Source organism: Martes martes, assembly GCF_963455335.1.
Source record: "Martes martes genome assembly, chromosome: 13".
NCBI classification, from domain to species: Eukaryota; Metazoa; Chordata; class Mammalia; order Carnivora; family Mustelidae; genus Martes; species Martes martes.
In genome coordinates, this window is record NC_137901.1 from 65108656 (window position 1) to 65136203 (window position 27548).

Here is a 27548-nt window from a genome sequence, read left to right on the forward strand (position 1 = left end):
GTGCAGCTGCTGGTACTCTGGCTATTTGTGAGATGGGGTATCAGCTTAATGAAGATTTCAAATAAATAAACTATGTCAGTACCACACTGTCTTTGATTACTCTATGTGCTAAAATCAGGTAGTATAAGTCTTCCAAATCTGTCCCCCCTTCCTTTTTTTTAATCTCCCAGATGCCTTGGCTATTCAGGGTCCTTTGAATTTCCATATAAATTTAAAACTGTATTATCAATTTCTACAAAATAGCATGCAGGACTGTCACTCGGATTGTATTGGATCCCTCACTGGGATTGTGAGGGAGAGCTGTAAGATAATAACAATCCTGAGTCTTCCAGTCCATGAATATATCTGTTGATTACCTCAAATCCTCTCAGCAATATTTTATTCCTTCCATTATACAGATTTTGCACAGCATTTTATTAAATGTATTGCTAAGTATTTCAATTTTCAATTGTTCACTGGAGTGACTAGATCCAAGAGAGCAAGAGGAAACCTCAAGACAGAAGATACTCTTTTTATAACCCTACCTTGTGACATCCCACCCCTTTTGCCATACTCTATTCATCTGAAGTGAGCCAAGAAGTCCAGCCAACACTCAAGAGGAGCAGATTCCACAAGTGCGTGACTTCTGAGAGTCACTAAGAAGCACTTCAGAGGCTGAGTACCCAGTTACTTATGGATCTCCTCCTCTTCTGAGGTTTATTTTTAAGGCAGGTCTAGCATAGTGCTTACTCAAGAGCCGCAGCGTAGTTCCGCTTTAGGGAACTAACACGCCAACTACATATCCTACTCAGGGGTCTCTACAGAATGCTCCAAGTATTCCAAGATTTCTCCACGGTGGCCAGTTGGAAATCAAATGATTACCTGCTCTCTGTGAACTATGGGAAGTGTTTACCTGACAGCTCCAGGGTAACTCTTCTGTCCTGGGAATCTGTTCTTACTCAGCCTTGCGGGGGTTCACCCTGTGCCTGTGCAGACTAGCATTCAGGCAAAGACTCATAGGGATGCCTTTGCAGAGGCCCTTCCTCTGTGTAGCTCCCTCCTCCTCCCAGGTCCTCCGCCCTGCAAATTTCAGCACTCTCATTCTCCCTGAACACCGATCTCTGTCTCCTCACTCAGTTAGTTCCCCCTTCCTGGCTCTATCTGGCTTCATCCCCCCGAACCACCATCTGGAACCTCCCAACAGGAAAAGTGTGGGCCCAGTAAGACTTTTATTTAAGGACCACAGTCTCATGCTGCCTGCTGTACATGTCTGAATATAATTGCTTCCTTTAATTTGTCCAGCTTTCGAGTTGCTGGGGGTGGCAGAGTAATCCAGCCAGTCACTCCCTCGAAGTCAGAAGTAGAATTCCCACTCAGGGAGTTTTGAAAAACTAACAATCCCACTCTTTGGCCCTATTCCCTAGAGATTCTCATTCACTAGGATGAGGCCTGGGAATCTGTATGTTTAAAACCTCTCCACATGGTTTTAATGCACAATTAGATTTGAGAAGCATTGTGCTGAGTACTAAAAAGCTACTGAATGTGACTTATATTAACTTCTATCAAGGTACAGAGATGAAATTTTTCACCTCCTATCTTTATAAAGATTTATAAAGTCATGCTTTGTATATTAAACTTCAACCAACAAATATTAAAGGAATTTCACCTCTTTTGAAGTTTATATTTTGCATCTTGAGGTCTACAGAAAAAGTATGAGTAATAGAGAGCATATAAAAAGCATTAAATCTATAGTACGATTGGAATTCCCTTGCCTTCACGGTAAATTAAGAGCATTAACACCTTCTGTACACATAGAAATGCAGCACCACTAATTTGCAACATTACAAATGCAGAAGGAGCACACATTTACCCTAAATTTCACATAGGAAAAAGTTAAAAAGTAAGAACAAAACAAAACAAAAAACCAACAGATTCACTCGTAAAATACATGGCCAATAATTAACAAAGCACAAAGGTCTCAATTCAAAAATAAAATGCTCCCAAATGCTAGTTTTAGGGAAGAGGTATGGCCAAGGCTTCCCTGTATCAAAGGGTACTAGGTACTAGGTTTATGGCCAGTTTTCCTTTGGCTACTCTAACTTATGTGGAAAACTCCACCACAGCCACTATTTCCAAAAGCAGCTAACCAACAAGAGTACAGTGAGAGGCTTAATGAGCACTACAGAACAACAACCATCTCCCTTGCTTCTGGCCTACATTTCCACAGTGGCCAGGAAGAGCAACTTCAGAGACTTGTTTATAATGGTTCAGCAATGCCCTTGTACTAGATGGCTAAAAAAAACGGCCCACAATGAACCTTCTCCAGAAACCCCAACTCTGAACCTGGGCCAGCCTTAGGATTTGGTTGGACCTTGAGACACGGCACCATGAAGGAACCTGAGAGGAAATGCCACATGGAGAGAGTGGCCCAGCCACCTTCGCTGAGCCCAGGCCTCAGCCCACCCTGTGGCTAAGTGCAGGTACAGAAGTGAGCCCACAGAAAGCCAGCAAAGCTGCCTATTCAACACACAAATGCGAAAATCATACAACTGCTCTTTTAAACCACTAAGCTTTGATTTGTTAGTTAGCGGAGGCTGACACACGCCAACTACATATCCTACTTAGAGAGATGGTCCCTGAACCCACACTGCCCAGGTTCAAATCCCCGCTCCACCACTTCATTATATGACACTCAGCAGGTAGCTGAACTTTTCTGGGCCTCAGTTTCCACGTGTGAAAACTAGAGGTAAGAACAGTACCTGGTACCCAACAGGGCTGTTATGAGAATTACATGAATTCACATGATAAAGTACAGGGAATAGTGTAGAACACACAGCAAGTGCTCAGTACTTGTTAGTTAGCACTATTACTTTCTGAAGAGTAACACAATAGACGTTTTCGTAATTTATCTCAGTTAAGGATATTTACATTATTTTACAATCCTAACTACTATATTCCTCAAGAGGTAAGTCATTTGCTCCCCCTAACGTAAGTGTAAATGACTTTTAGGAGGACAAACTTTTAGATGCTGAGGCTCCCACAGCCTCTATGGTCACGGACACTTACCTGCATAGGTGAGACAGCTGCAGCAGGAGGGGTTTTCATCGGACTTGGACTCAAAGGCGTGCGAGGAATAGTGGCTGCAGTGGGGTTTGGTACTACAGAAACAAACAAACAAATACTGAATGCATCATGGTAGAGTGGAAGCTTTTATAACTGGTCTCCCCTGAAGGATCCCTCAGGCTACCCAATGTTATGGCTCCCCTGGAAGCTGTCCTGAGGCCTAACCCCCACAGCGCTCGCTCACAGACTTGCCTAACAGGTGATGCTTCTCCTCCCATCAGGCAGACTGTTTGTTCCCTAGAGTAGTTGTGTTGATTCCTAAACTGGTTATGCCAGTCATCTCATTTTTGCCATTTCATTAACTTGGGTAGTTAAAGAACTCCATGAGCCAATGCAATTCAAGTTCAAAAAACCAAAGAGGAATAGTTCTGTAACTGCACCAGGTGAGAAGCTGGGCCCACAGTGGATATGCATTCAATGAAGGCACACTGGAAAACAAAAGCAAACAAAAAACAAAGGAACACTGGGCTCCCATTCAGCTTTTCTCATCTCCTCCCATGGAGTTCATCACTTCACTTTGCAAGTACTTTCTGGTTTGCATTTAATGCACAGATGTGTTAATTATTTGCTTACACATCAATCTCCCTCTCTAGACTGAACTATTCAAAAGTCGGATCCATAATTTACTCACTTCCAGATACCTGGGCTTGATAGAGTTTAGTAGAGGGTGCATAAAAAATGGTTATTTGGGGCACCTGGGTGGCTCAGTGGGTTAAGCCTCTGCTTTCAGCTCAGGTCATGATCTCCGGGTCCTGGGATCGAGCCCCGCATCGGGCTCTCTGCTCAGCAGGGAACCTGCTTCCCCCCCTCTCTCTGCCTGCTCTCTGCCTACTTGTGATCTCTCTCTCTGTGTCAAATAAATAAATAAAATCTTTTTAAAAAATGGTTATTTGTTTGAAGCCAAATTAAAATCAAAATGGGACACATGTAAAATCAGGCACATCACACAGTGGGAAAAGATGAAAAAGTAGATCACTGTGGACCTTTTTATGCAACCAAGTACTTATATTTAAATTGCTATTTTTAGATGCATTCTTTTATTGAGATAAAATTCACATAACAGGGGAACCTGGCTGGTTCATTCAGTAAAGGATGCTACTCTTTATCTCTGGGTTGTGAATTCGAGCCCTGTCTTAGGTGTGGAGCCTACTTAAAATAAAAAAAAATTTTTTTTTTAATTCACCTAATAGGGGTACCTAGGTAGCTGAGTAGTTGAGCAGCAGCCTTTGCCTTGGGTAATGATCTCAGGGTCCTGGGATGGAGCCCTCATTGGGCTCCCCGCTTGATGGGAGGCTTGCTTCTTCTTCTCCACCACTTGTGCTCTCTCATGCACTCTCTCTCTCAAATAAATAAATAAAATCTTTGAAAAAAATTCATGTAATAGAAAGTAAATAATTTTAAAATGTATAGTTCAAAGGTATTTAGTACATTCACAATATTGCACAGCCATCATGACTTCTACCTAGTTCCAAAATGTCCCAGTCTCTATTAAGCAATCACTCCCCATGTATCTCTTCCCCAGTCCCTGGCAACTGTCAACAAACTGCCTTCTGTGTCTATGGACTTAGCTATTCTCCACATTTCATAAAAATGGAATCATATAACCCATGACCTTTTGTGTCTGGCTGTTTTCACTTAGCATATTTTTCACATGGTAGTATGTATTAGTACTTCCTTCCTATGGCTGAATAATATTCCTTCAGATGTAGAGACCAGAGACCACATTCTGTTTATCCACTCATCAACTGATGGATAGCTGGGTTGTTTCCATGTTTTGGCTACTATAAGTAGCGCTATTACGAACGCTCATGTACAAGTTCTTTGAATACTTTGTGTTAACTTCTTTTGCATATATAATGAGGCAGTGGAATATGGAGTCATTTAGATATATTTTATTGTAAAATATTGCTTTTTAAAAAAGATCAGTACAGAAGCAGATTTATCTTTTTTGCATTAGTGCCCATTTCATCAATATTCTGAATAACTTCATGACTTTAATTTAGTGTAGACACTCCATTATCATTTCGTTTTAGAAGTACAGATTTTTGTAAGTCTTTCTTTCATCTTAGCTCCTCGTATTACCCAGAGGTAGCCACTAACAATAGTTCCAAGTGCATCTTTCTTGCACTTTTAATGCAAAAATCTATGTACTTAAAAAACCAAAATGAGATCACACTATGAAATACTGGTCTGCAACTTACTATAAAGGATTGCAGGCATATTTTAACATAAGTACTTTGAGATTTACCTCATTCTTATTAAAAAATGCACAGCATTCTATTGTACTAATGGGTCATAATTGACTTAATCCTTTTAATGGGCTCTTAAGCAATTTCCAGGTTTTCCCTTTTTTTTCAAACAATCCTACACTGAAAACTTTGTGTGTATATCTGTATCTATATCTACCTATATACATTTTTTGAAGATTTTATTTATTATTTGACAGAGGGAGACATAGCGAGAGAGGGAACACAAGCAGGGGGAGTAGGAGAGAGAGAACCAGGTGAGCAGGGAGCCTGATGCGGGGCTCGATTCCAGGACGCTGCATCATGACCTGAGCCGAGGGCAGATGTTTAACGACAGAGCCACTCAGGGGCCCCTATATCTATATATATTTATAAACATGTGCCAGTATTATGTATTAAGAACTTCAGGATCTATGAATATGGCATTTTAAATTGGAAGATATTATCCTCCAAAATATCTGTACCAACAATGTGAGTATATAAGTGACTTTTGCCCTGATTTTAAGTTAAGGAAACTAATTTGCATACACTCACAGAATATAGATTATAGAAACTCTATTATTATTAGAGGGATTAGAATAAAGCCTATTGTGAAGTTTAAAGAACTTTTAGAAGAAAATATAAGTTTTAGGACACATTATATTCAGTTATTTTACTGTTGTTAAGATTTACTTATTTTAGAGAGAGAGTATGGGTGAGTGGGGGTGCAGGCAGAGGGAGAGAGTTTTAAGCCAACTCCGCACTGAGGACGATGCCCAACCCAGGGCTTGATCTCACCACCCTGAGATCATGAACTGAGCCAAACCCAAGAGCTGGATGCTTAACTGACTGCATTACCCAGGTGTTCCTCTCTTCTGTTTTTTCAAGATTTTATTTTTTTTTTTTTAATTTTTAAAAAAGATTTTATTTATTTATTTGAAAGAGAGAGCAAGAGAGATCAAAGAGGGAGAAGCAGACTTGCTGCTGAGCAGACAGCCCATTGTGGGGCTTGATCCCAGGACCTCTGGGATCATGATCTGAACCGAAGGCAGAAGGCAGATGCTTAACCCACTGAGCCACCCAGGCCCTCCTAGTTTTCTTTTTTGTTTTTGTTGTTGTTGTTGTTGTTTTTCAAATTTTTTTTAAAGATTTTTATTTGTTTGACAGACAGAGATCACAAGTAGGCAGAGAGGCAGGCAGAGAGAGAGGGGGGGAGGCAGGCTCCCTGCCGAGCAGAAAGCCTGATGCAGGGCTCGATCCCAGGACCCTGGGATCATAACCCAAGCTGAAGGCAGAGGCTTTAACCCACTGAGCCACCCAGGCACCCCTTTGTTTTTTTTGGGTTTTTTTTTTTTTTTAAGTAATCTCTACACCCAAAATGGGACTCAGACTCACAACCCCAGGATCAAGAGTCACATGCTCTGCCAACTGAGCCAGAAAGGCACCCCCCATTTAGTTTCTTTTTTTCTTTTTTTAAACTACATCTCTTTCCCCTTCCCAGAGCTGAAGGGTTAGAGAAATTAAAAGGACCCAGTCATCTGAAGGAGGGAAGAATAAGCTTCTGGATACAGAAGAGCCTGTGCAATATGGAGCCTGGCCTGCTTTCGGATCTGCCGTCCAGTGTGGCAGGAATATAGAGGACAGAGGAAGAGTGGTTCAACTGGGTTAACAGGAAGGAAGGGTCAGACCACGTAGCCATTGGGGATCTGAATTTCACTTTAACTACAATAAAGCAATTAAAGGAGTTTAAGCAAGAAAAGACCTTTTATCAAAATGAAACAGAGAGACTGATTAGGAAGTCACTGAAATTAGAAGCTGATGATGGCTTGTACTAGCAGTTGATTATGCACTAGAGATGGAGAGAAGTAGATAGAGCAAAGATGTGCATGCTGGAGGCTGGATCCACATGACCTGATAATGGATTAGATGTGGAAGTGAGAAAGAAGAAGGATTTAACGAAGAAGAAGGATTCTTGGATTTCTGGCTTAAGTAACTGGGTGGAATGGTCCTACCACTTGCACAGGGGAAAGCCTGAAGCTCAGGGGAAAGAGTGCAGTTTTGGACATAACATGTCTAGGAGATACCTGAGTGTCAATATCAGGGAAGCCTTTGGATTTATAGACCTACAGGAGTTCAGAAGAAGGGAAAGGGCTGAATTCATACATCTGGAGGTTTTTCTGCATAGAGAACACACTCAGAGCCTCAGGACTATGTGAAGACACATTTCTTTGCGGGGCAAGGCATCAAGTCTGAGAACAAGATCTCTGAAGCTGAACAGATCCTAACTTCCCTGCTAGAAGTCACCTGATAGTAAGACTAGTTCATTAATAGCACATGGAATTTGATGAGGCTCAGAGAGTAAGATGGTAAAGAATATCAAACCAGACCAGAGAACAGATAGTAAGTGAATGACCACAGCCTGCCCTTGGCATAGGATTTAAGAAATTACCTTGTGATGCACTGTCGAAGGACTTGATAAGGGTTTTCACCGTAGGGGTTGGCTCGGAGGAAGTTGAAGACCTTCTACTCAGTCCCATCCCTTGCCTTAAGGCTGCCAAGTCTCTCTCAACAGCATTCATATAGTTGTACACCCGGCCTCGCTCCTCCTCTTGCCTGAAAATAACAGTGAAATCAGGCCTTTTTACACACATACTAGCAAATACACATTTTTGCCTCCCTACTGAAAAGCATTAAAAAGTATCACTTTAAAAAAAAAAGACAGTATCGGGGCACCTGGGTGGCTCAGTGGGTTAAGCCTCTGCCTTCTGCTCAGGTCATGGTCTTGGGGTCCTGGGATCGAGCCCTGCATCAGGCTTTCTGCTTAGCGGGGAGCCTGCTTCCCCCTCTCTCTCTGCCTGACTTTCTGCCTATTTATGATCTCCCTCTCTATCAAACAAATAAGTTCTTAAAAAATTTAAATTCTTAAAAAAAAGAAAAAACAAAAAAAGACAGTATCAGTAGAGTTGAATAAATTACCTAGTCTAATATTCTCATTTGTTTGGTAAATTCCAGGAAACGATACTACAATTTTTATATTAGGCTGTACTAAATATGTTTAAAAGTAACCAACAGAATCCATTTTCATCTGAGTAAGTGTAGGTGAGAACATCAGTAATCAGTTAGCAGTAAAATGCAAAGTGGGCTGGCCAAAAAGAACTGGGATTTTGAGATTCTGTCCTGCTTTGAGGAGTCTGGGAATTCACCAGTACATATCGGTTATCTATACTGGCCCTATCTAATATGCCATGCACAAACATGAAAATAAAAAAGAAATGAAATCAAAGTTCATATTCTTTAAAACAAACCTTCTGTAGTCTCCAAATAGAATTTCTACAGAGAAAAAAACAAAACAAAACCTGGGCCCTATTAGTAACATGAGTCTCTGAGATGCTCAGTGTGATGGATCATGATTCATCTGAAAAAATCAGTAACATTTTATTTCTGGCTAGCTCTAATTCACTGAGCTAACAGAGCTTTCATCTGGAATGACATTTCAGTTGTAGAGTTTGTACCTTTCATATAACCATCAATTAAGGTTACAGGTAGACAAAAAACTAAGCCAGTTCTTGGGAAAATCTGGTAGCTATTTTACTCTTCTGACAGTTGTTTTCCTCCAGATGAGATCACAGGGTCTCATGTTCACACTTTTTTTTAAAGATTTTATTTATTATTTACTTGAGAGAGAATGTGGTTGTACAAGCTGGGGAGAGAGGCAGAGGGAGAGGGAGAAGCAGACTCCCCGCTAAGTAGGAAGCCCGATGCGGGACTCAATCCCAGGATCCAGGTATCATGACCTTAGCCGAAGGCAGACGCTTAACTGCCACCCAGGCGCCCCATCATGTTCAGAAGTTTTAACAAATAATCCGTAACAGTCTTGGAGTCCCTTTCCACTCTTTTTTTTTTTTAAGATTTATTTATTTATTTGAGAGTGAGCAAGAGTTAGAGCATGAGCAGGGGCACAGGGAGAGGGAGAAGCAGACTCCCCACTGAGCAGGGAGCCCAAAATGGGGCTCTATCCCAAGACCCTGGGACCATGACCAGAGCCGAAGGCAGACACTTAACTGACCAAGACACCCAGACCTTCACCCCCTCTTTCCACTCTTAAAAATTACTGGAGATCCCAAAGAGCTTTTCTTTATGTGGCTTATATCTATTGACGTTTATCATAATGGAAATTTAAACTAAGATATATTTAAAATACTTAATTCATCTAAAAATAAAAACAAACCCAGGACTTAACAATACAACATACTTTTATGAAAAAAACCATTTTCCAAAACCAAAAAATGGAAGAAGAGGAGGAAGAGGCAGAGGAGGAGGAGGAACAAGAGGATGAAGAATAGCAGTGTTTTTACATTTTTGTGTATCTCTTTAATGTCTGGCTTAACAGAATACTATTAGATTCTCACTTCTTCTTCTGTATTCAATCTATTGTGACATAAAAAAAACAGGGCTCAGAGATATGTAGTAGTTGAAAAAGAAAAGATTATTTTAATGATGTGAAATAGGTAATTGTGGCTTTTTAGACAACTGAGGCTGTTTTTCCTTGATACTATACCAAAATGTAGTAAGTTGTAGTTACTTAAAAGTTTGTTGCAATGTGCAATTTGAAACCATGTGAATAAACTTCTACTCTGTCCATTAAAATTACTCTAGTCTATCTTACACTTTAAATGGATCTTTTACCCATATGTGACTGCACTGGTCATACAAAATACACTGGTTCACTGAGTTACATGAATTTTCCAAATGATGACATCTGTAATTATAGGATTTATTATTTAAAAGTCACATTTGTTAATATCAGCAATGATCTCATCAGGAAACTCTTTAAATATGGGAAGCTGCCAAGCTTGTGATGGCAGATACAAATTTTCTAAAATCCTAACATTTACTCGAATTTCCACATTTTAGCACCAGCAACAAATACAGTCAGTTGTTTTCCTTTAAGGGACAGTGACAGTCTCTCTTAATTCATTTTCAAGGGATATCCACCAAATACCAAAGTCTGAATAGTTTATTTTAGCTTGAGCTGTTTTTTTTTCTTAACAATCACAGAGCACTTTCCTTGAGACAACCTCATACTTGGATATACAGCAGACACAGTGGAAGTGCTTTATGTATACTTCCCATTTATCACATGGAATGTTAAACAGAGTATATACTCAAGGACTGAGATTTAGTAAAATTAATTTACTGCTTCATTGAGGACATCTCTAGGATCTGATGGAATGATTCTTCAAGAGCAGAATTTCAGTCACTCAGGTTAACTTCGGAATGAAAATTTCCAGGGATGCCTGGGTGGTCAGTTGGTTAAGCACCCAACTCTTGCTTTCGGCTCAGGTTGTGATCTCGGGGTCCTGAGATCTAGCTCCCTGTTCGGCTCCCACGCTCAGCACAGAGCCTGCTTGAGATTCTTTCTGCCTCTCCCTCTGCCCCTCCCCACCGCGCACACTCTTTTTCCCAAATAAATAAATAAATCTTTAAAAAAAAAAAAAAGAAGGAATGAAACATTTCTTTAACAGTATACAAAAAAAGGTAATATGAGTCTTACACCAAGTGGAAAAACAATAATCTTCCACTTCATTCTATGTTCTGCTTAAGGAAGCCAAAGAAAAATGGTTTAGTAATATGACTTTTCTCTGGGCCATTCATTAGAGATAAGCAACAATGAAACAAGATAGGTTTTCGAGAATATCCTGTTTTGTTTTGTTTTGTTTAAGTAGGCTCCAGGCGGCATGGAACCCAACAAGGGGCTTGAACTCACAACTCTAAGATCAAGACCTAAAATGAGATGGAGTCGGAGGGGCGCCTGGTACACTCAGTGGGTTAGGCCTCTGCCTTCCGCTCAGGTCATAATCTCAAGGTCCTGGGATCGAGCCCCGCATTGGGCTCTGTTCAGAGGGGAGCCTGCTTCCCCCTCTCTCTCTGCCTGCTGCTCTGCCTACTTGTGATCTCTCTCTGTCAAATTAATTAAAAAAAAAAAAAAAGAGTCGGACACCTAACCAACTGTGTCACCCAGGCACCCCATACATATTTTTCTAAATTTTTTCCTAGGTCTACCTAAAACTTAGTTAAAGTAATGAAAAATCAAACTTTTTTTAAAAAAAAGATTTTATTTATTTATTTGGCAGAGATCACAAGTAGGCAGAGAGGCAGGCAGAGAGAGAGGAAGGGAAGCAGGCTCCCTGCCGAGCAGAGAGCCCGATGCGGGGCTCAATCCCAGGACTCTGGGATCATGACCTGAGCCAAAGGCAGAGGCTTTAACCCACTGAGCCACCCAGACGCCCCAAATACTTTTTTTTATAAAGTAAACTCTATGCCCAACTTGGGGCTCAAACTCATGACCCCAAGATCAAGTCATATGCTCTACTGACTGAGCCAGCTAAGCATCCCTGGATAATCAAATTCTTAATAATAACCTCAAACATAAAAGCTACTCCCTCCTACCCATTAGATGGAATGTCACTGAGAACTCAAAACACATCACAAATGGCATCTCATCTAAAGCACTACATTGGTTTCCAATGATCTCTATGTTAATGGGGAAAAAAATACTACTATGGAGATTAAGGTGGTTATAAGTGAAAACTCCTCAAGAGAGTGATGGAGAAAAATTCACTTTGCACTCTTTACTTGGGTCTCTAATAATAACATTAGTTATTAAAGTAGGGGTGCCTGGGTGGTTCAGTTGGTTAAGTGTCTAATCCGGGGTCCTGGGATCAAGCCCCACACTGGGCTCCCTGCTCAGTAGGGAGTCTGCTTCTTCCTTTCACTCTCCCTCTGTCCTTTCCCTCTCTCTTTCTCTCCAACAAATAAATAAAATCTTAAAAAAAAATAAAATAAAGTATACTATTCATCATCGCTCTGGCTACTGGGCAGGCAGATCTCCTTTCAGCCTTCCAGCAACACTGTAAAGCAGATAGGACTGCCTCCATCTTAAAGATGAGCAAACTGAGGCTTAGGGAAGTTAAGGGCCCTGACCAAGATCACATAGCTAGTAAGAAGCAGAAGTGGACAGGAGCTAAGCCTTTCTGCCTCCATAGTACACATCCTTAATCACAGGCTATTAATCTAAAGCAAAGTAACAGGGCTAGAATGCAGAGATACAGGAAAGAAGAGAACTAGAAGGTACTTTGTGCCAGGGACCATTCTGGCCCCCCCGGAACTATTAATTATAGATATTGACAGAAACTCTGACAGATCATACAGAATGTACTATTTTACAGGTGTCATAAAATGAGGCCAGAAAAGTTGAGTAATTTCCACTAGGATCCACACTCATTCTTTCCATGATACCACATCACAAAATTGGGACTTAAGTGTTCTCTATTAAAACTGGTTTCTCAAAACATACTTGCGTGACTTTATTTCCTCCAGTTCTTTTGTGAGTTTCTCATTTTTTTCTTGAGCCTCATGTAACCGGCGCTTCAGATCGCCAATCTCCTCTTGGGCCTCAGATTTAATGTCATTTGCAATGACCACAGCAGTCTGGAGATCAGCTTGAAATTGCCGCCATTCCGCAGATTCTTCCTACGTTAAAAAACTAAATTTTTATTTCCAAAAGAAAGCAAAAATACGTACTTAAAAATAATAAAGTGTATTTATGACTGGACTGTAATGCACTGTCCCAAATGATGATTAATTTCTTTTAAATCTCAGAGAACTGCTATTATAATAATAATATAACAGGTAATACAATTATTAGTAGTGAACTTGTACTTAATGAGGAAAAGACTTTCTAGTTGCTCTGTCTGCTGAGGCATCAAGCACCAGAGTGCTTAATCAATATTAATGACAATAATATCGGGGCGCCTGGGTGGCTCAGTGGATTAAGCCTCTGCCTTCCGCTCAGGTCATGATCTCAGGGTCCTGGGATCGAGCCCCGCATCGGGCTCTCTGCTTGGCAGGGAGCCTGCTTCCTCCTCTCTCTCCGCCTGCCTCTCTGCCTACTTGTGATCTCTCTGTCAAATAAATAAATAAAAATCTTTAAAAAAAAAAATGACAATAATATCAAGTCTCCCTTCCTTACGCAAGTTTTTAAGTCTTATGAAAATGAACACATCGTTCAAAATTTACAGCACTTTACCTCTGAAAAGTAGATAATGGTGTGTGAACCATGCGGAAAGATTTTACAGGGAATATCTATAAATATCTTTGACATCAAAAACTAACAGGAAAAAAAAATCAAAAGTCAAGGAAAAGGAAGAGGAAGCCCGATGAAAAACATTAAACTCAAACTAGGCAGACAAAGTCATACAAAGAGAAGAGCAAAGAACTGTACTGTCTGCTGCTTCCCACAGCCATGGCGGATGTGGGCGTGGCTGGGTGGGCAAGTCTCCCCAGGGCATTGCCTCCACCAGAGCCACAGCTGCCCAATCCCTGGCCCACCACCCATTCCTCAACAAAGCGATTTTCCAACACTGTGAATACAGCCTGAGTAACTGAGGCACGACCCAAACTAAGAGATGAGCTTCCCCCACCTCTACAGCAGACTGGCACTGCTGTCAGCAAGCTGATCAAATCCACAGAAGACAGAAAACCCAGATGAAAACAGCTTGGTTTGGGATACTTACTAATCAAGAGCAAATAATTTTTCTTTCCAAAATACAATACTTGCTTCCTAAATCCATCTTTTTAAAATTACCTCTCATAAATTACTAGAAGATTCTTCTATCCAGAATCTAGCACTAATCCCAACTTGAAATGATGGCAGTTGCTTTCTGCCCAACGGGCAGGAGGATCAGTATTTTAACTATCCGAAGCTTAAGACGAATGCTAACAACGATCAAGGACTACACTGTCCTCAACTTTCAGAAACCTAGGTATTCTAATGAGATAATACATGAGGATTTATCCTACCCGAAGTCTCCTATGGAGTGTCTTGATTTCTCTTTCCATGTCATGTTTCTGGTCCTGGAGTTTTTTAACCGTATCTGAAAAGAGCACAGAAGTTTAAATATATATTCTTAAAGCTGTGTTCCAAGGAATAATATAAAGGGAGGTATTTAAATATGACATTGAAAAAAAAGGTCATCCTGCCCAAAGACTTCTTATTTGTAATACAAAACTCTAAAACAAAAAAAGAATGTTCAATCCAAGTATTAACCAATACTACTTTACTAAGGAAGATATCAAAGCTTAAATCACAATTTCTGGATTGCTTCCTTCCTCAGGGTCTTAATTCTGAAACAAAAAGTTAAGTAAAATCAATTGTTGGAAACACACTGTTGGCTCATAACCAATCAAAATATCACTGACTACTATTAAAGTGTGAACTTTTAATCAAAAGGGTTATTAAACTAAACTCTTTATGAAAGCATAACTTATTTTACACACTGCAATAAATTCCAGAAAAGTGGTGAATTAGCAAAACTTTTACAAATTTAATTAATTACCCTGGGGAGCTGCTATTTACATTAATTCTACAGAAAGTCTTTTTATAAAATATATTTTATATATTCATAATGATATATTCATAAAATATTCATGATATATTCATAAAATAAATATATATTCATGATATATTCATAAAATAAAAACTCCTCAAATCATTTCTTACATAATATGAATTTTCCTCAAACAATTTCACTTTCACTGTAAACATTTAATGAGTACCACTAATATCCAAAGTACCATTCTAGATAGAGTGGGAATGCAAACATGAAGGCAAAGTCAAGCCCAGTGTCCCTAGAACCAGAAATGTATAGGAAGTCACATTTTACTTGGAGGTTCTGCTCAAAAGTCCATGCTTAAGAGGAAATGGCTTAAGAGGTGCCCACTGGTAACCGCCACTCAGTAAATCTATCACAGTTGATTACTTCGACAGCTCAGGGACTGAGCACTTTCTCATGGCTGAAGCATCAAAGAAAACACTGACATCTGATGACAAATTCCATGACTTTACCTGCCACCCCCCAATCCAGGAGAGCCCTATCCTTTCTGTGTTCCAACTCTGTCTGGGACTACTACTGCCAATCCTGTTACATTTCTTTACATATCTGTTTCTACCACTAGACTGGAAACATTTCAAAGTTGTTATGTGGTGACTTCACAGCTCCAACACCTGACACATGGTAGGGCTGTAAAATGGAATAAATGTATAAATCTGCAGGCTAATGGATTTACAAGAGAAAACAATACTCAAATCAGAACCTAAGATTTTAAAAAAAAATTCCATTAACAGAATTAAACTCTTTATTATCAAGGACATCACTGCTATAGACATTGGTGTTTCTGAGTAAACATTCCCTCCTATTCCTTACACTTACTTAGTAGTAGGAATCTAGGCATAGTGAACACCTGTGTGAGGTGTCACATGTAATCAAAAAAGTTGTCCTTAACAACTTGGCTGGCTGTCAGTAGAGCACAGAACTCTTAATCTTAGGGTTGAGTGGAGAGACCACTCAAAAACAAAATCTTTTAAAAAAAAAATCTTGGGTGCTTCGCTGGCATGAGATGCTTGATCTTGGGATTGTGGGCCCAAGCTCCATGTTGGGTTTAAGATCACTTAAAAATAAAATCTTTTCCAAAGAAAATCTTCCTGGGGCACCTGGGTGTTTCAGTCAGTTGAGCGACCAACTCTTGATCTCAACTCAGGTCATGATCTCAAGGTCATGGGATGGATCCCAAGTTGCTCCACACTCAGCAGGGAGTCTGCTTCTCTCCCTCTCCCTGTGCCCGTCCCCCCACTCACTCCCTCTCTCTCTAATAAAGCTTACAAAAATCTTCCCTAAGTTCACAAATTATTAGTTTTTTTTATTATTTTTTTATTATTTTTTTTTATTTATTTGACAGAGAGAGATCACAAGTAGACAGAGAGGCAGAGAGGGAAGCAGGCTCCCTGCTGAGCAGAGAGCCCGATGCGGGACTCGATCCCAGGACACTGAGATCATGACCTGAGCCGAAGGCAGCGGCTTAACCCACTGAGCCACCCAGGCGCCCACAAATTATTAGTTTTTAATCAACACCCTAAAGTAGGAGTGTGCTACTGTCTTTTCTTAAACTGTTCATCTTCCCCCTCTCAGTTCCATTAGGAACCTGCTCTGCTGTAGACCTCTGTGACATGAAACCTTTAATTCAACACTGATACATCTGTATTCAGATATTTTTACTTTTTTAATTTTTAAAGTTTTTCTTTCTTCTTTTCATTTTTTTTTAATTTTAAAATATTTTATTTATTTATTTGACAGCCAGAGATCACAAGTAGGCAGAGAGGCAGGCAGAGAGAGAGAGAGAGGAGGAAGCAGGCTCGCTGCTGAGCAGAGAGCCTGATGCGGGGCTTGATCCCAGGACCCTGGGATCATGACCTGAGCTGAAGGCAGAGGCTTTAACCCACTGAGCCACCCAGGCATCCCTCTTTTTTTTTTTTTTTTAGAGAGAGTGCATGAGCAAGGCAGGGAGGGGCAAGGGGCAAAGGGAGAGAGAGAATCTTAAGCAGGCTCCACGTTCAGCACAGAGCCCAACACAGGGCTCAGTATCACAATCCTGAGATGACTTGAGCTGAAACCAAGAGCTGGATGCATAACCAACTGAGCCAAGGCACCCCCAGTATTATATATGTGTAATAATTATTGTAAATATATAATGACAATATGTTTTCTAAGGCTGAATCAAAAATAAATGATATAAAACATGGGGGAAAACCTGGCCAATTTTGGTAACCAGTAGTTAACTCTCTCCCATTCATCAACACAAAATTGTTCAACAAAGTTGGGGTCTCTGAAATAAGAAGGATTCAAAACGTACGTTAACTCAATGAATACCTCATTAAGTACCCTCTTTGTACCAGGCTTTTTTCTAGATGCTTCAGATATAAAGGAAAGGGGAAAAAAATACAGTCCTTACCTACAGACAGAAAAGAGGCTGTTTTCATATGAAAAAGATAAAGATAGACTTTAAAAGTCTATCTCTATAGAGCTACTTCTGACCTCATTTAACCTGGAAACTGAGGGTCAAAAGGGCCATTCAATTTGATTAAGAGCAAAGTGGACACAAGTGAGTGAGTCCAATACCCTGATCCGTATCTCTGGAGGCAAAGATGACTCAAACCAGCATGGATCATCGGCTCCCATATGACCTACATACAGCCAAATTCAAGGTCTTGGTGATACTATCAGACGTAAATAAGGACAGAAGATAAAATATTTTTAGTATTGGGAACACTACGAGTTACACCTTTCATTTACACTATATTTAAATGTAAAAATTTGGAGGGTGGTTGGGTGGCTCGGTCAGTTAAGTGTCTGCCTTCAGCTTAGGTCATGATCCCAGGGTCCTGGGATAGAGCCCTATGTTGGGCTCCCTACATGGCAGGGAGCCTGCTTCTCCCTCTCCTTCTGCTGCTCCACCTGCTTGTGCTCTCTTGCACGCTCACCCTCTCTCTGTCAAATGAATAAATAAAATCTTTTTAAAAATTAAAAACAAACAAATAAATAAATGCAAAAAGTTTTATAATGAAAATAGGAAAAAAAAGTGAATTTCTCCTCCTCAGCTGAAAACTGTTTTCCACTTTTTCTGGTCACAAAAGACGTATCTACGAATCTTCAGATAATTCACATAAGACAAATGACAGCAAATCTAACTACTGCTCACTTTTAACATCTGGTGTGTCTTCATTCTCAGTTAACATTTTAAGCCAACTGACCATCTTAGACTGGTCATAAAATCCAAGATTTCATTGGCTCTTATTCTTTTCTCTTTCCCAAACTCCACATTCATGGCCACATCATAACAACTCTTAAAAGGGCATTCTTCCAGGGTGCCTGGGTGGCTCAGTGGGTTAAGCCTCTGCCTTCAGCTCAGGTCATGATCTCAGGGTCCTGGGATCAAGCTCCGCATCGGGCTCTCTGCTTGGCGGTGAGCCTGCTTCCTCCTCTCTCTCTGCCTGCCTCTCTGCCTACTTGTGAACTCTGTCTTGCAAATAAATAAATAAAATCTTTTTAAAAAAGGGCATTCTTCCACACTCAGCACTATATATTAATTATTGTTGTGTCTTACTAAACCTTTTAAACAGAAAGGAAAGGAAGCTGGCAGCCAGTAGACATATTTAGACAGAATATAGTTCACTATAAGTGTCTCTAGGGAATTTGACTTAAACTTCATGAATCATAACTATTTTCGCTTTGTAACATAAAGTATTAAAAATAACAGGCTTTTCTCCTCAGAAACCAAAGGACTCTGTATCTATGCTCTTGTTTTGAAGGCCAGCTTAACAAAACTGCTATCTGGCCCAATTAACGGTCACACAAAAGGGCACTGTTAGTTGTCAAGTCCGGGGCCACTAAACGCGCTAAATGCACTAGAATTCCCTCCTACTAGAAGAAATCCCTCATACTAGAAGTTCTTCTAGTATGGGGGACACTGCCATCTACTGTCTTCAACTCAAAAGCAACATTACATTCTATCAAAGAACAGAAGAACTACTATGATCTCATTTTTAATTACAAATTATAACTCAACTTTACAAAGTTATTTTTATTCTAGAAATCAGGTAAACTGCTATTCTCATTGGCATTAGACCAACTTTGCTCTGAATAGTTCTGGGCACTGCCCTCCCCATTTAATAATGGGGTTCACAATCTTTCCCCTACTAAGACCTCTCATTCCTGACAGAGAAGGAACCACCAACCGGGCCTTCGTTCTGGCCCAGTTATATGCCCATCACACATGCAGATGTTACCTACCATGAGCAGAGCTACCATAAGCACGGACTCAACTTATGACTCTGGGGGGGTATAAAATCAATGAAAGTTCACAAGCAACCTTTCCTGCTCTCCAAATATAAGAAAACCCTCACGGTACTGATAGCTCAGTGCTGTCAGACCCTTACATCCTATCAAGTGCTTTCAACTAACATCACGTGCAGTTTCTAGAGGAAGGGAAAGGACAAGTGTAAGCCATCAGTTAAAATACCATGCCTTGGGGCCACGTTGGGGGAGATGGGCAGTACATTCAGCCATCAAGCCACAGCTCTAGCTTTATCTCCAAACCAGAATTCCTGATGCTGAAAGAGGACACAGATGAGTTTCAAATGAACCATTTACTACTTTTATTTTTCTTTATTTGTTTTTATTTCCCATCCCCCCCAAAAGTAGGTAGAACTTTTCCCCTTTGATTATAAAAGTAACGCATGTTCACAGCAAAAATCCAGGAAACAAAAAAGGGTTGCAAAAATAAGATTTCTCATGGGTTGCCTGGGTGGCTCAGCTGGCTGAGTGTCTGACTCTTGGTTTCGGCTCATGTCATGATCTTGGGTTTGTGGGATCGAGTCCCGCGTCCAGGCTGCACATTCAGTGAGGAGTCTGCTTTTCTCCCTCTGCCCCTCCCGCCTCACTCACAAGCTCACCTTCTTTCTCTCTAAAATAAACCTTTAAAAAATAAAATAAATAAGGTTACCCATTATTTACATTTGCCATATATCCTTCCAGACTTGGCATGTGTGAATATTTTTCTTAAAATGGGATTATAGTATTCATACTTCTTCATAAGCCTTTCCACTAAGCAGTAGCTAATGGACATCTATCAACAAATACAGGGGTGCCTAGGTGGCTCAGTGGGTAAAAGCCTCTGCCTTCGGCTCAGGTCATGATCCCAGGGTCCTGGAATCGGGCCCCGCATCGGGCTCTCTGCTCAGCAGGGAGCCTGCTTCCCCCTCTCTCTTGTCTCTGCCTGCCTCTCTGCCTACTTGTGATCTCTGCCAAATAAATAAATAAATAATTTTTTAAAAAACTGATTAAAAAAAAAAACAAATACAGATATGCAGCACTATCTGATGGCTGTGTTAGTATTCCATCAGCTGGATATAGGACTTATTTTAGCAACCTCCTATTAACAAATAGAACGGTGCTATCATTTTTGTTATAAACACAGTGGGTGTCTCTACACAACTGTTTAGATATTACTGTTCAGATAGAAATGTGAAGACACATTTCTAGAAGTGGAAGAAGTAAGGAAGGACCATTTGAAACTATCAACAGGATCCAAGTTTATCCATTAGAAGGTTCCAGCTCAAGAATGTAGAACTTTTTTTGAGAAGTTATCACATTATAAAATTTGTTATACAGGACACACTGAAATCAGTATTTCTTTAGGGCCATCACTATGCCCGGCCACCATTTCAGTGTAATGCTGTATTTAAAATGTTTATGATTTTGATTACAGAAGTAATACACTTGGCTCATACACCACTGAACGATTACCTGCTTTATCCTGTCTATGGCACTTTATGCCATACACACAGAGCTGCCTAATTTGTCCTCACTGGTGACATGGCAGTCATAGCAAGGATGCACTGTGCATATGGCCTATTAACTAGATCGCAACTGTTGAAAGTACAGGTAGTTTCCAAGTATTTGTGATAAAGCAGCAATTCTGCAACATACATATCTAAGTTTACATTTGCAAACTTATAAGAATGTTTCTAAAGAACAGATTTCTGGAAGTGGATTACTAAAGTACTGTTACACTTTAAATTTTGATCAATATCCCAAAAAGGCTGCACTAATCTATACTCCTTCGAACAGTACATGAGGGGGCCCTTTTCTCCTCTCCTACACTATCAACCTTTTTTACTTTCCACACCTGCTGTGAAAATCAGCATTTTGTTTTACTTTTGAGTTTCTTTGCTTTTTTAGTGAAATCGAGCATCTTTTTTCACCTTTTCTAATTATCTATTCAAGCACTTTTTTCAGCCAATGGATTATCCTAGTATCATCAATGTATATAATCTCTTCATATATTCGATATGTATTACCAAAATTTCTCCCAATGTCCTTTATTTATGGTACTTGTGTTTTGCTGAACTCAAAATTTCAATCATACACAGTCAAATATAGACTTTCCTTTATGGCTTCCAAGTAAGTATTCCTTAACATTTTTTTAAAGGAGGCTCCACCTAGCATGGAGCCCGAGGCAGGGCTTGAACTCAAGACCCTGAGATCGAGACCTGAGCTGAGATTAAGAGCTGGACACTTAACCGACTGAACCACCCAGGTGCCCCTTCCCCGCATATTTTAAAAAGGGTTTTCCCACCACAGAATTATACAGCTCTCCTCTATTACTTCTGCTCCTTCTCTACTCTCAAGCCACCCTTGCTCACCACTGTCACTAGTGTTCCATGTAGAAGTGCAAAACCTATGTTAGATGTTTGGCCCTAGTCCCAAATCTCAGAACTATAGAAGGCATGAAAGGAGCTATACATAATTGCAAGCACACACAGAGCATAACTACACAAATACTAAGTTGTTGATAAATTCATTGTAACAGATGGGTACATCACCACATCACCTGAGCCACACCTGAGATCTCCCTGGTGCCACTACCCTCAACACCAATCAGCTTTGGTTTGCTGGACTAGTGGTGAGTCAAGTCATTAACTTTATTTCTTTGGGCTCAGCTGACTTGCTTCCTTCTGCTATTTCTCTTTGAAGATACTAAAATGTCCACTAAGTCCTGGTTGGCCTTACTTACTTATAAGGACAAGGATAATTAATATTAGTGACTTCTACATGTTTCTCAGCAACTGTGAAAGTCACTGCTGTGATGGCCTCTCCCCTCAACACAATGACTGACTAAAGGCTCTGCTGATGGCAATTCCTACAGGGGGCCCCTCCTCCAAAGGTACAGGGACATAAAGTGGGTGGCTTCAACCAAGGCAACAGGGGTGGGTGTGTGTGTGTGTGTGTGTGTGTGCGCGCACGTGCGCAGGCGCCTATTTCACTGCTGAGCCAAAGTGCCTTTCCCTATGGGAAGCCTGCCGTTACTTCAGGCAAGGCTTTACTTCTGTTTCTGATGCTAAAATCTCGGCAGGAGCCCCTGGCACCATATTCCCCACCTTCTTTAGAAAAAGAATCCAAGCTTGGGGGCAAACACCAGAGCCAGCACACTATAGACAAGAGGGCAGTAAAACTGGCAATCCTTTACACCACAGCCCGAAACTGCTACTGGTCCCAGGCCTGATGATCCCTGAGAAACCCCCATCCCCAAAGTTAGGCTGGGAATATCATTACTTAGAGCTTCAGTGTTCTCCTGCACTGTAGGTTTTTCTGCTCTGTTTGATTTCTCCATATCCCCAAATTCATCTGCTTTATCTATTCCAGAAGTTACTCAAAATTACTGATCTACTGATGAGACCCCCTCACCTATTTTCTATCTTTGGTTTAGACTCATTGTCATTTTTATATTACATGGCAGGACCATTTCACTAAGACTTTGGGAGGGAGAGGAAGTACATGTATGGCCTCAGGCCATCATCTTGAACCAGAAGTCTTAACATAGTATTTACTGAATGAATTTTACATCAGATCTTTGTAGTTTGGAATGCTAAATCCAAACAATACAAAAAAGCACTTACAGGCCAGGTTTAGGCAGCATGGTACTGACATGATCTGGAAAGCTACCTGGGATTCCAAATACATGTTATGCCTTGTGATACTGTCCCACACTCACTGAACTCAACTCATTTTTTTTTTCAGTCTTTCTTCTCTATGTCCTTCAGACTGGATAATGCCTTAGTGACTGGTCTTTAAGTTCACTGACATTCTGCATCTCTACTTTGCAGTTTAAATGACTGAGTAAACTTTTTGTATTAGCTGTTAAAATTTTCAGTTCAAGAATATGTTTTAGGTTCTTTTCTTTATAGTCTTCATTTCTCTGCTGAGATTTGCTGTTTATTCATTCCTTACAAGCAGATTTTCCTCAACGTCCTGAGGACAGTTACAATGGTTGCTTTAAAATCCTGTCTACAGGGTGCCTGGGTGGCTCAGTCAGTTAAGAGTCCAACTCTTGATTTCAGATCAGGTCATGATCTTGGGTTCGTGAGACTGAGCCCCAGGTTGGGCTCTCTGCCCAGCGGAGAGTCTGTTTCAGATTCTTTCCCTCTGCCCCTCAACCTGCTTGTGCACTTGACACTCTATCTCTCTCAAATAAAGAAATAAATATTTAAAAAATAATAAAAATAAAAATAAATGAAATTCTGTCCACTAATTCTGAAGTCAAGATCATTTTGGGGTGAGGACTAACTACTAACGCCTAGTTTCTTTTAAGGGTGATGAAAAAGTTCTAAAGTTGACTATCATAATGGCTGCTCCATAGAACAACATCTCAATTTTTCAGGGCACCTGGCTGGCTCAATCAGTGGGGTGTGAGACTCTTGATTCTGGGGTTGTGAGTTCAAGCCCCATGTTGGGTGTATAGATTACATAAAAATAAAGTCATTTCTTTTTTAAGATTTGTTTATTTGAGAGAGAGACTGCACAAGTGGAGGAGAGGAGGGAGAGGGAGGGAGAATCTCAAGCAGACTCTGGGCTGAGCAAGGAGCCTGCGGCGAGACTCAATCCCAGGACCCTGAGATCATGACCTGAGCAGAAACCAAGAGTCGGACACTTAACCAACTGCACCACCCAGGTGCCCCTTAAAAATAAAATCTTTTTTAAAAAAAGAACGAAAATGGGGCGCCTGGGTGGCTCAGTGGGTTAAAGCCTCTGCCTTCGGCTCAGGTCATGGTCCCGGGGTCCTGGGATCGAGTTCCACATCAGGCTCTCTGCTCAGCAGGGAGCCTGCTTCCTCCTCTCTCTGCCTGCCTCTCTGCCTGCCTATGATCTCTGTCTGTCAGGTAAATAAATAAAATCTTAAAAAAAAAAAAAAAAAGAAAGAAAGAAAGTTCAATTTCTCAATTAACAGCAAGTCCCCCATTCCAAGTGCTAACCTAGCATCTAACCCAAGTGCTAGAATTCGCTAAGAAATAAATTAATTCCTATCAGACTACAGAGACATAACAACTAGTTTCATGCAGTACATGAAACTTGCTTGGATCCTGGTTCCTAGAGAAAACTATAAGACATTTTGGGGACAGCTGAGAAAATGTGAATATGAGCTATTAGATGATACTAAGGAATTATACCAAATTTTTACTAAATATGATTACAAGGAGAATATTTAGGAGTCACATACTGAAATATTACATGTCATAAGGTCTACAACTTACTGACAGCTGGTTCAGTTAAACACATACACACATGGAAGGTGAATACTGCAAAACAATAACTGTCAAATCTAGGCAGTGGATGCTAACATACCATGCTGCCAATATTTCTGGATATTTGAACTTTTCATTTCAAAAAACTGGGGGGAGAAGCTACATAGCTAAAAAGAAATTTTATTCAGGATTTTCAGCCACCTCAAAATTAAAATCCACATGTTAACATAATTTTTGTTTTGGCAATGATTTTTCATTCCAGGAATCCTTATCAGCTAACATTTTTCTACGTACATCCTCAATTACCACAAGATGTCACTCTTTTCCATGTTCAAATCAAAAGTCTTACAAGGGAAAAGGCTTTTTTTATCAGTACTAAATGAAAAATGCACTCAATTTCCAAGTTAATCTGAAAAACTTTAGAACCTTTCATATTTAGGAAATAAAGTTAAATAAATCCTCTCAGTTCAGAGATAATGAAATACAGACTAGATATAAATGTTAAACTGAAAGTACTGGGTTTTTTAAAAGAGTTTATTTATTCATTTGAGAGACAAAGAGAGCACAAGCAGAGGGAGGGGCAGAGGGAGAAGGAGAAGCAGACTCCCCGCCGAGACAGGAGCCCGAAGTGGGGCTCGATCCCAGGACCCCGAGATCATAACCCAAGGCGAAGGCAGGCACCCAACCAACTGAGCCACCCAGGCACCCCTTAAACTGAAAGTTTTTAGAAACTTCAGGTAAGGACATTTTATCTGTTGGACTATCATTCTCTCTAAGAAGAGTCCTGTGGTCAGCTATTTCAGTATCCAAATGTCTCAGAATGTTCCAAATAACCCTGGGGTCAATCCAGAGAATGAGAGCCAACTAGTCAGAGCTCAGAACTACCACAGGTTTAGGACTCCTGCAGATGACCCACCCACTCTCTCCTGGAACTAGTTCAAACCTCCCCAGGCCGCCTGGGTGGCTCAGTCAGTTAAGTGTCTGTCTTTGGCTCAGCTCATGATCCCAGGCTTCTGGGACTGAGGCCAGCACTGGGCTCCTTGCTCAGTGGGAAGCCTGCTTCTCCTTCTCCCTCTCCCTGTAGCTCCCCCTCCTGTGTACTCCTGCAAGCGCTCTTTCTGTCAAATAAATAAATAAAATCTTTAAAAACACAACACAACACAAAACAAAGCATAAAACCTCCCTACCTCTGCACCCACAGCACATGGGATCTGGCCCAGCACTCTGTCTGCCTATTAATCCTCTGTCAAGGAATAACACACTGTCAGAGCCCAATGAAGCAATATCATAAACCACAAAATTTAAAAGCTTTAATGTATCCAAAAACAGTTATTCCCATTCTCCTTGTCCCCACCCCCACCTGGGTATATTAAAGTGTACTACAACTTAAAATTTGTTAACATTTGAGGAATCTGGATGAAGAATACATAAGAATTTCTAAGATGCATTATCTGGAAATTCCAAATTTACAAAAAGGTACAAAAACTGGTACAAAAAAGCACCCATATGCCATTTTCTTCAGACTTAATCTATGTTAACAGTTTACCCATCTGTTTTCATCATTTGCTATCTTTTATCCCTATTTATTTGTCTCTATCCATCTATCCCTAATGTTTTTCCTAAACACTTTAAGGATATGCATCATGGCCTTTTACCTCTAGCTATTCAGATTGTGGTTCCTAAGGATAGGAACATTTACTTACATAAACACAGTATAGTTATCAACTTCATAAGTTTATACATATGTTTATCTAGCATCTACTTTTGACCAGTTTTGTCATAACATCCTTTATAGCTTTTTCCCTATAGCACTAGACCCAGTCTAGGCAAAGGTATTTTGTTTAATTGTCATGTCTCCCTAGGTCCCTTTAATCCAGAACTTTCCCAAAGACTTTTATGACACTGGCATTTTTTAGGAATACAGCACCACCCCACTTGTGATTTTAGTAAAACATTCTTTATTTTTTGTTTAATGTTCTTTATGATTAATTGAAGTTATGCCTCAGCAAGAATATGGCCTAGCTGATGCTGAGTCTGATTTTCTGTGCCTCTGTCACTTAGACAATTAACCAAAGTGCTGCCCAATTTTTCCACTGTATAATTTCTGGTTGTTTCTTTTTCCTCACTTGCAACATAATAAACAGTCCGTGGGAAGCCATTTTAAGATCACCCAAATTTCTGCTCCTCATCAAATTGTCAACACAGAAATGCTTTGTACTATTTTTATAACTTCTTTTATAAGTCTGAAATAATCATAAAATAGTTTCAAAAAACATAGAGCAACTTAAAATTAGAGTTTCAATTCTATCAGATCATAAAATCTCCTTGGTAGGGAGGAAAATCGGACAACAAATAAATACCTGTGCCTCAGACATAAGATTATGAAGGATCGATTTCTTTGGTCTGGTATACTTGCAATCACTAAAAATAAACAGTAAATGGCTTTTCCTAAGACCTAGAAAAGTAACAATCAGCTTTTCCTTTAAGCACAGTTTTAAAGCAATGCTGCCACTTAATAGTTCTTCCTTAGGAACAAAACACAGCAGTCCAAAGACTACTGCTTAATGTGTGATATACACTTGGCCACATACATACTTCTGCTGGGCACTGTCTACTGAACCTGCATCTCTGCAGCAGTCAGACCAACCAATTTTCCTTCTGTTACCGAATGCAAACTATCCCCTCTCATAAGATGGGTAGGACAAAAAGGAATGAAAAGCTCCCCCATCACTTACTCTCTAAATCAGAAATAATGAGGTTGTCATGGAGTTTCACGGCTCGGTGTTGTTCTACTTCATCTTCAAGTTCAAAGATGGTTTCTTTCATGTCGCTCCTCTCTGTCTCTTTTTCTTCTAGCTCTGATCTTAGTTTCTCTAATGTCATATTCAATTCTTCTATTTGTTTCTTAGCTTCTTCTTGGAAGGCTCGATATTCATCTTCTACCTAGAATCAATGGTGCAGATTAGAAAAGTAAGAGCTGCTCTAAGAAAAATTCTAGAATGGAAGTATATATTGTTCCAAAGGAAGCTAAGCATGAACTGCTAGGTGAGAACTAAAACCACCTGTGTAATAACTGTCTGAAAATATAAAAAAGCACTCTACAATAATACATGATTTTATGTAACGTGCTTAAGCATAATTTGTTGCTACATCACTGACAAATTATATTGACATATCACTGAACTTAACTAGATCATTTACGAGGAAATTTTGGAAATTCTTCCTTCTCCGAAGTTTGGACCAAA

At 40.2% G+C, this 27548-nt stretch overlaps 1 protein-coding gene across 1 annotated transcript in view; it reads right to left on the minus strand.

The window, feature by feature from the left end:
- The window catches only part of SPECC1L (sperm antigen with calponin homology and coiled-coil domains 1 like), a 133712-nt gene that overhangs the window by 54218 nt on the left and 51946 nt on the right, over positions 1 to 27548 (minus strand). The window contains exons 6-10 of the mRNA XM_080821906.1: positions 27039 to 27246; positions 14190 to 14263; positions 12685 to 12860; positions 7777 to 7940; positions 3046 to 3137 (exon numbers count right to left, since the gene is read on the minus strand). Coding sequence (XP_080678032.1) covers positions 3046 to 3137; positions 7777 to 7940; positions 12685 to 12860; positions 14190 to 14263; positions 27039 to 27246 — 714 coding nt within the window. The remainder of the gene's footprint in view (positions 1 to 3045; positions 3138 to 7776; positions 7941 to 12684; positions 12861 to 14189; positions 14264 to 27038; positions 27247 to 27548) is intronic.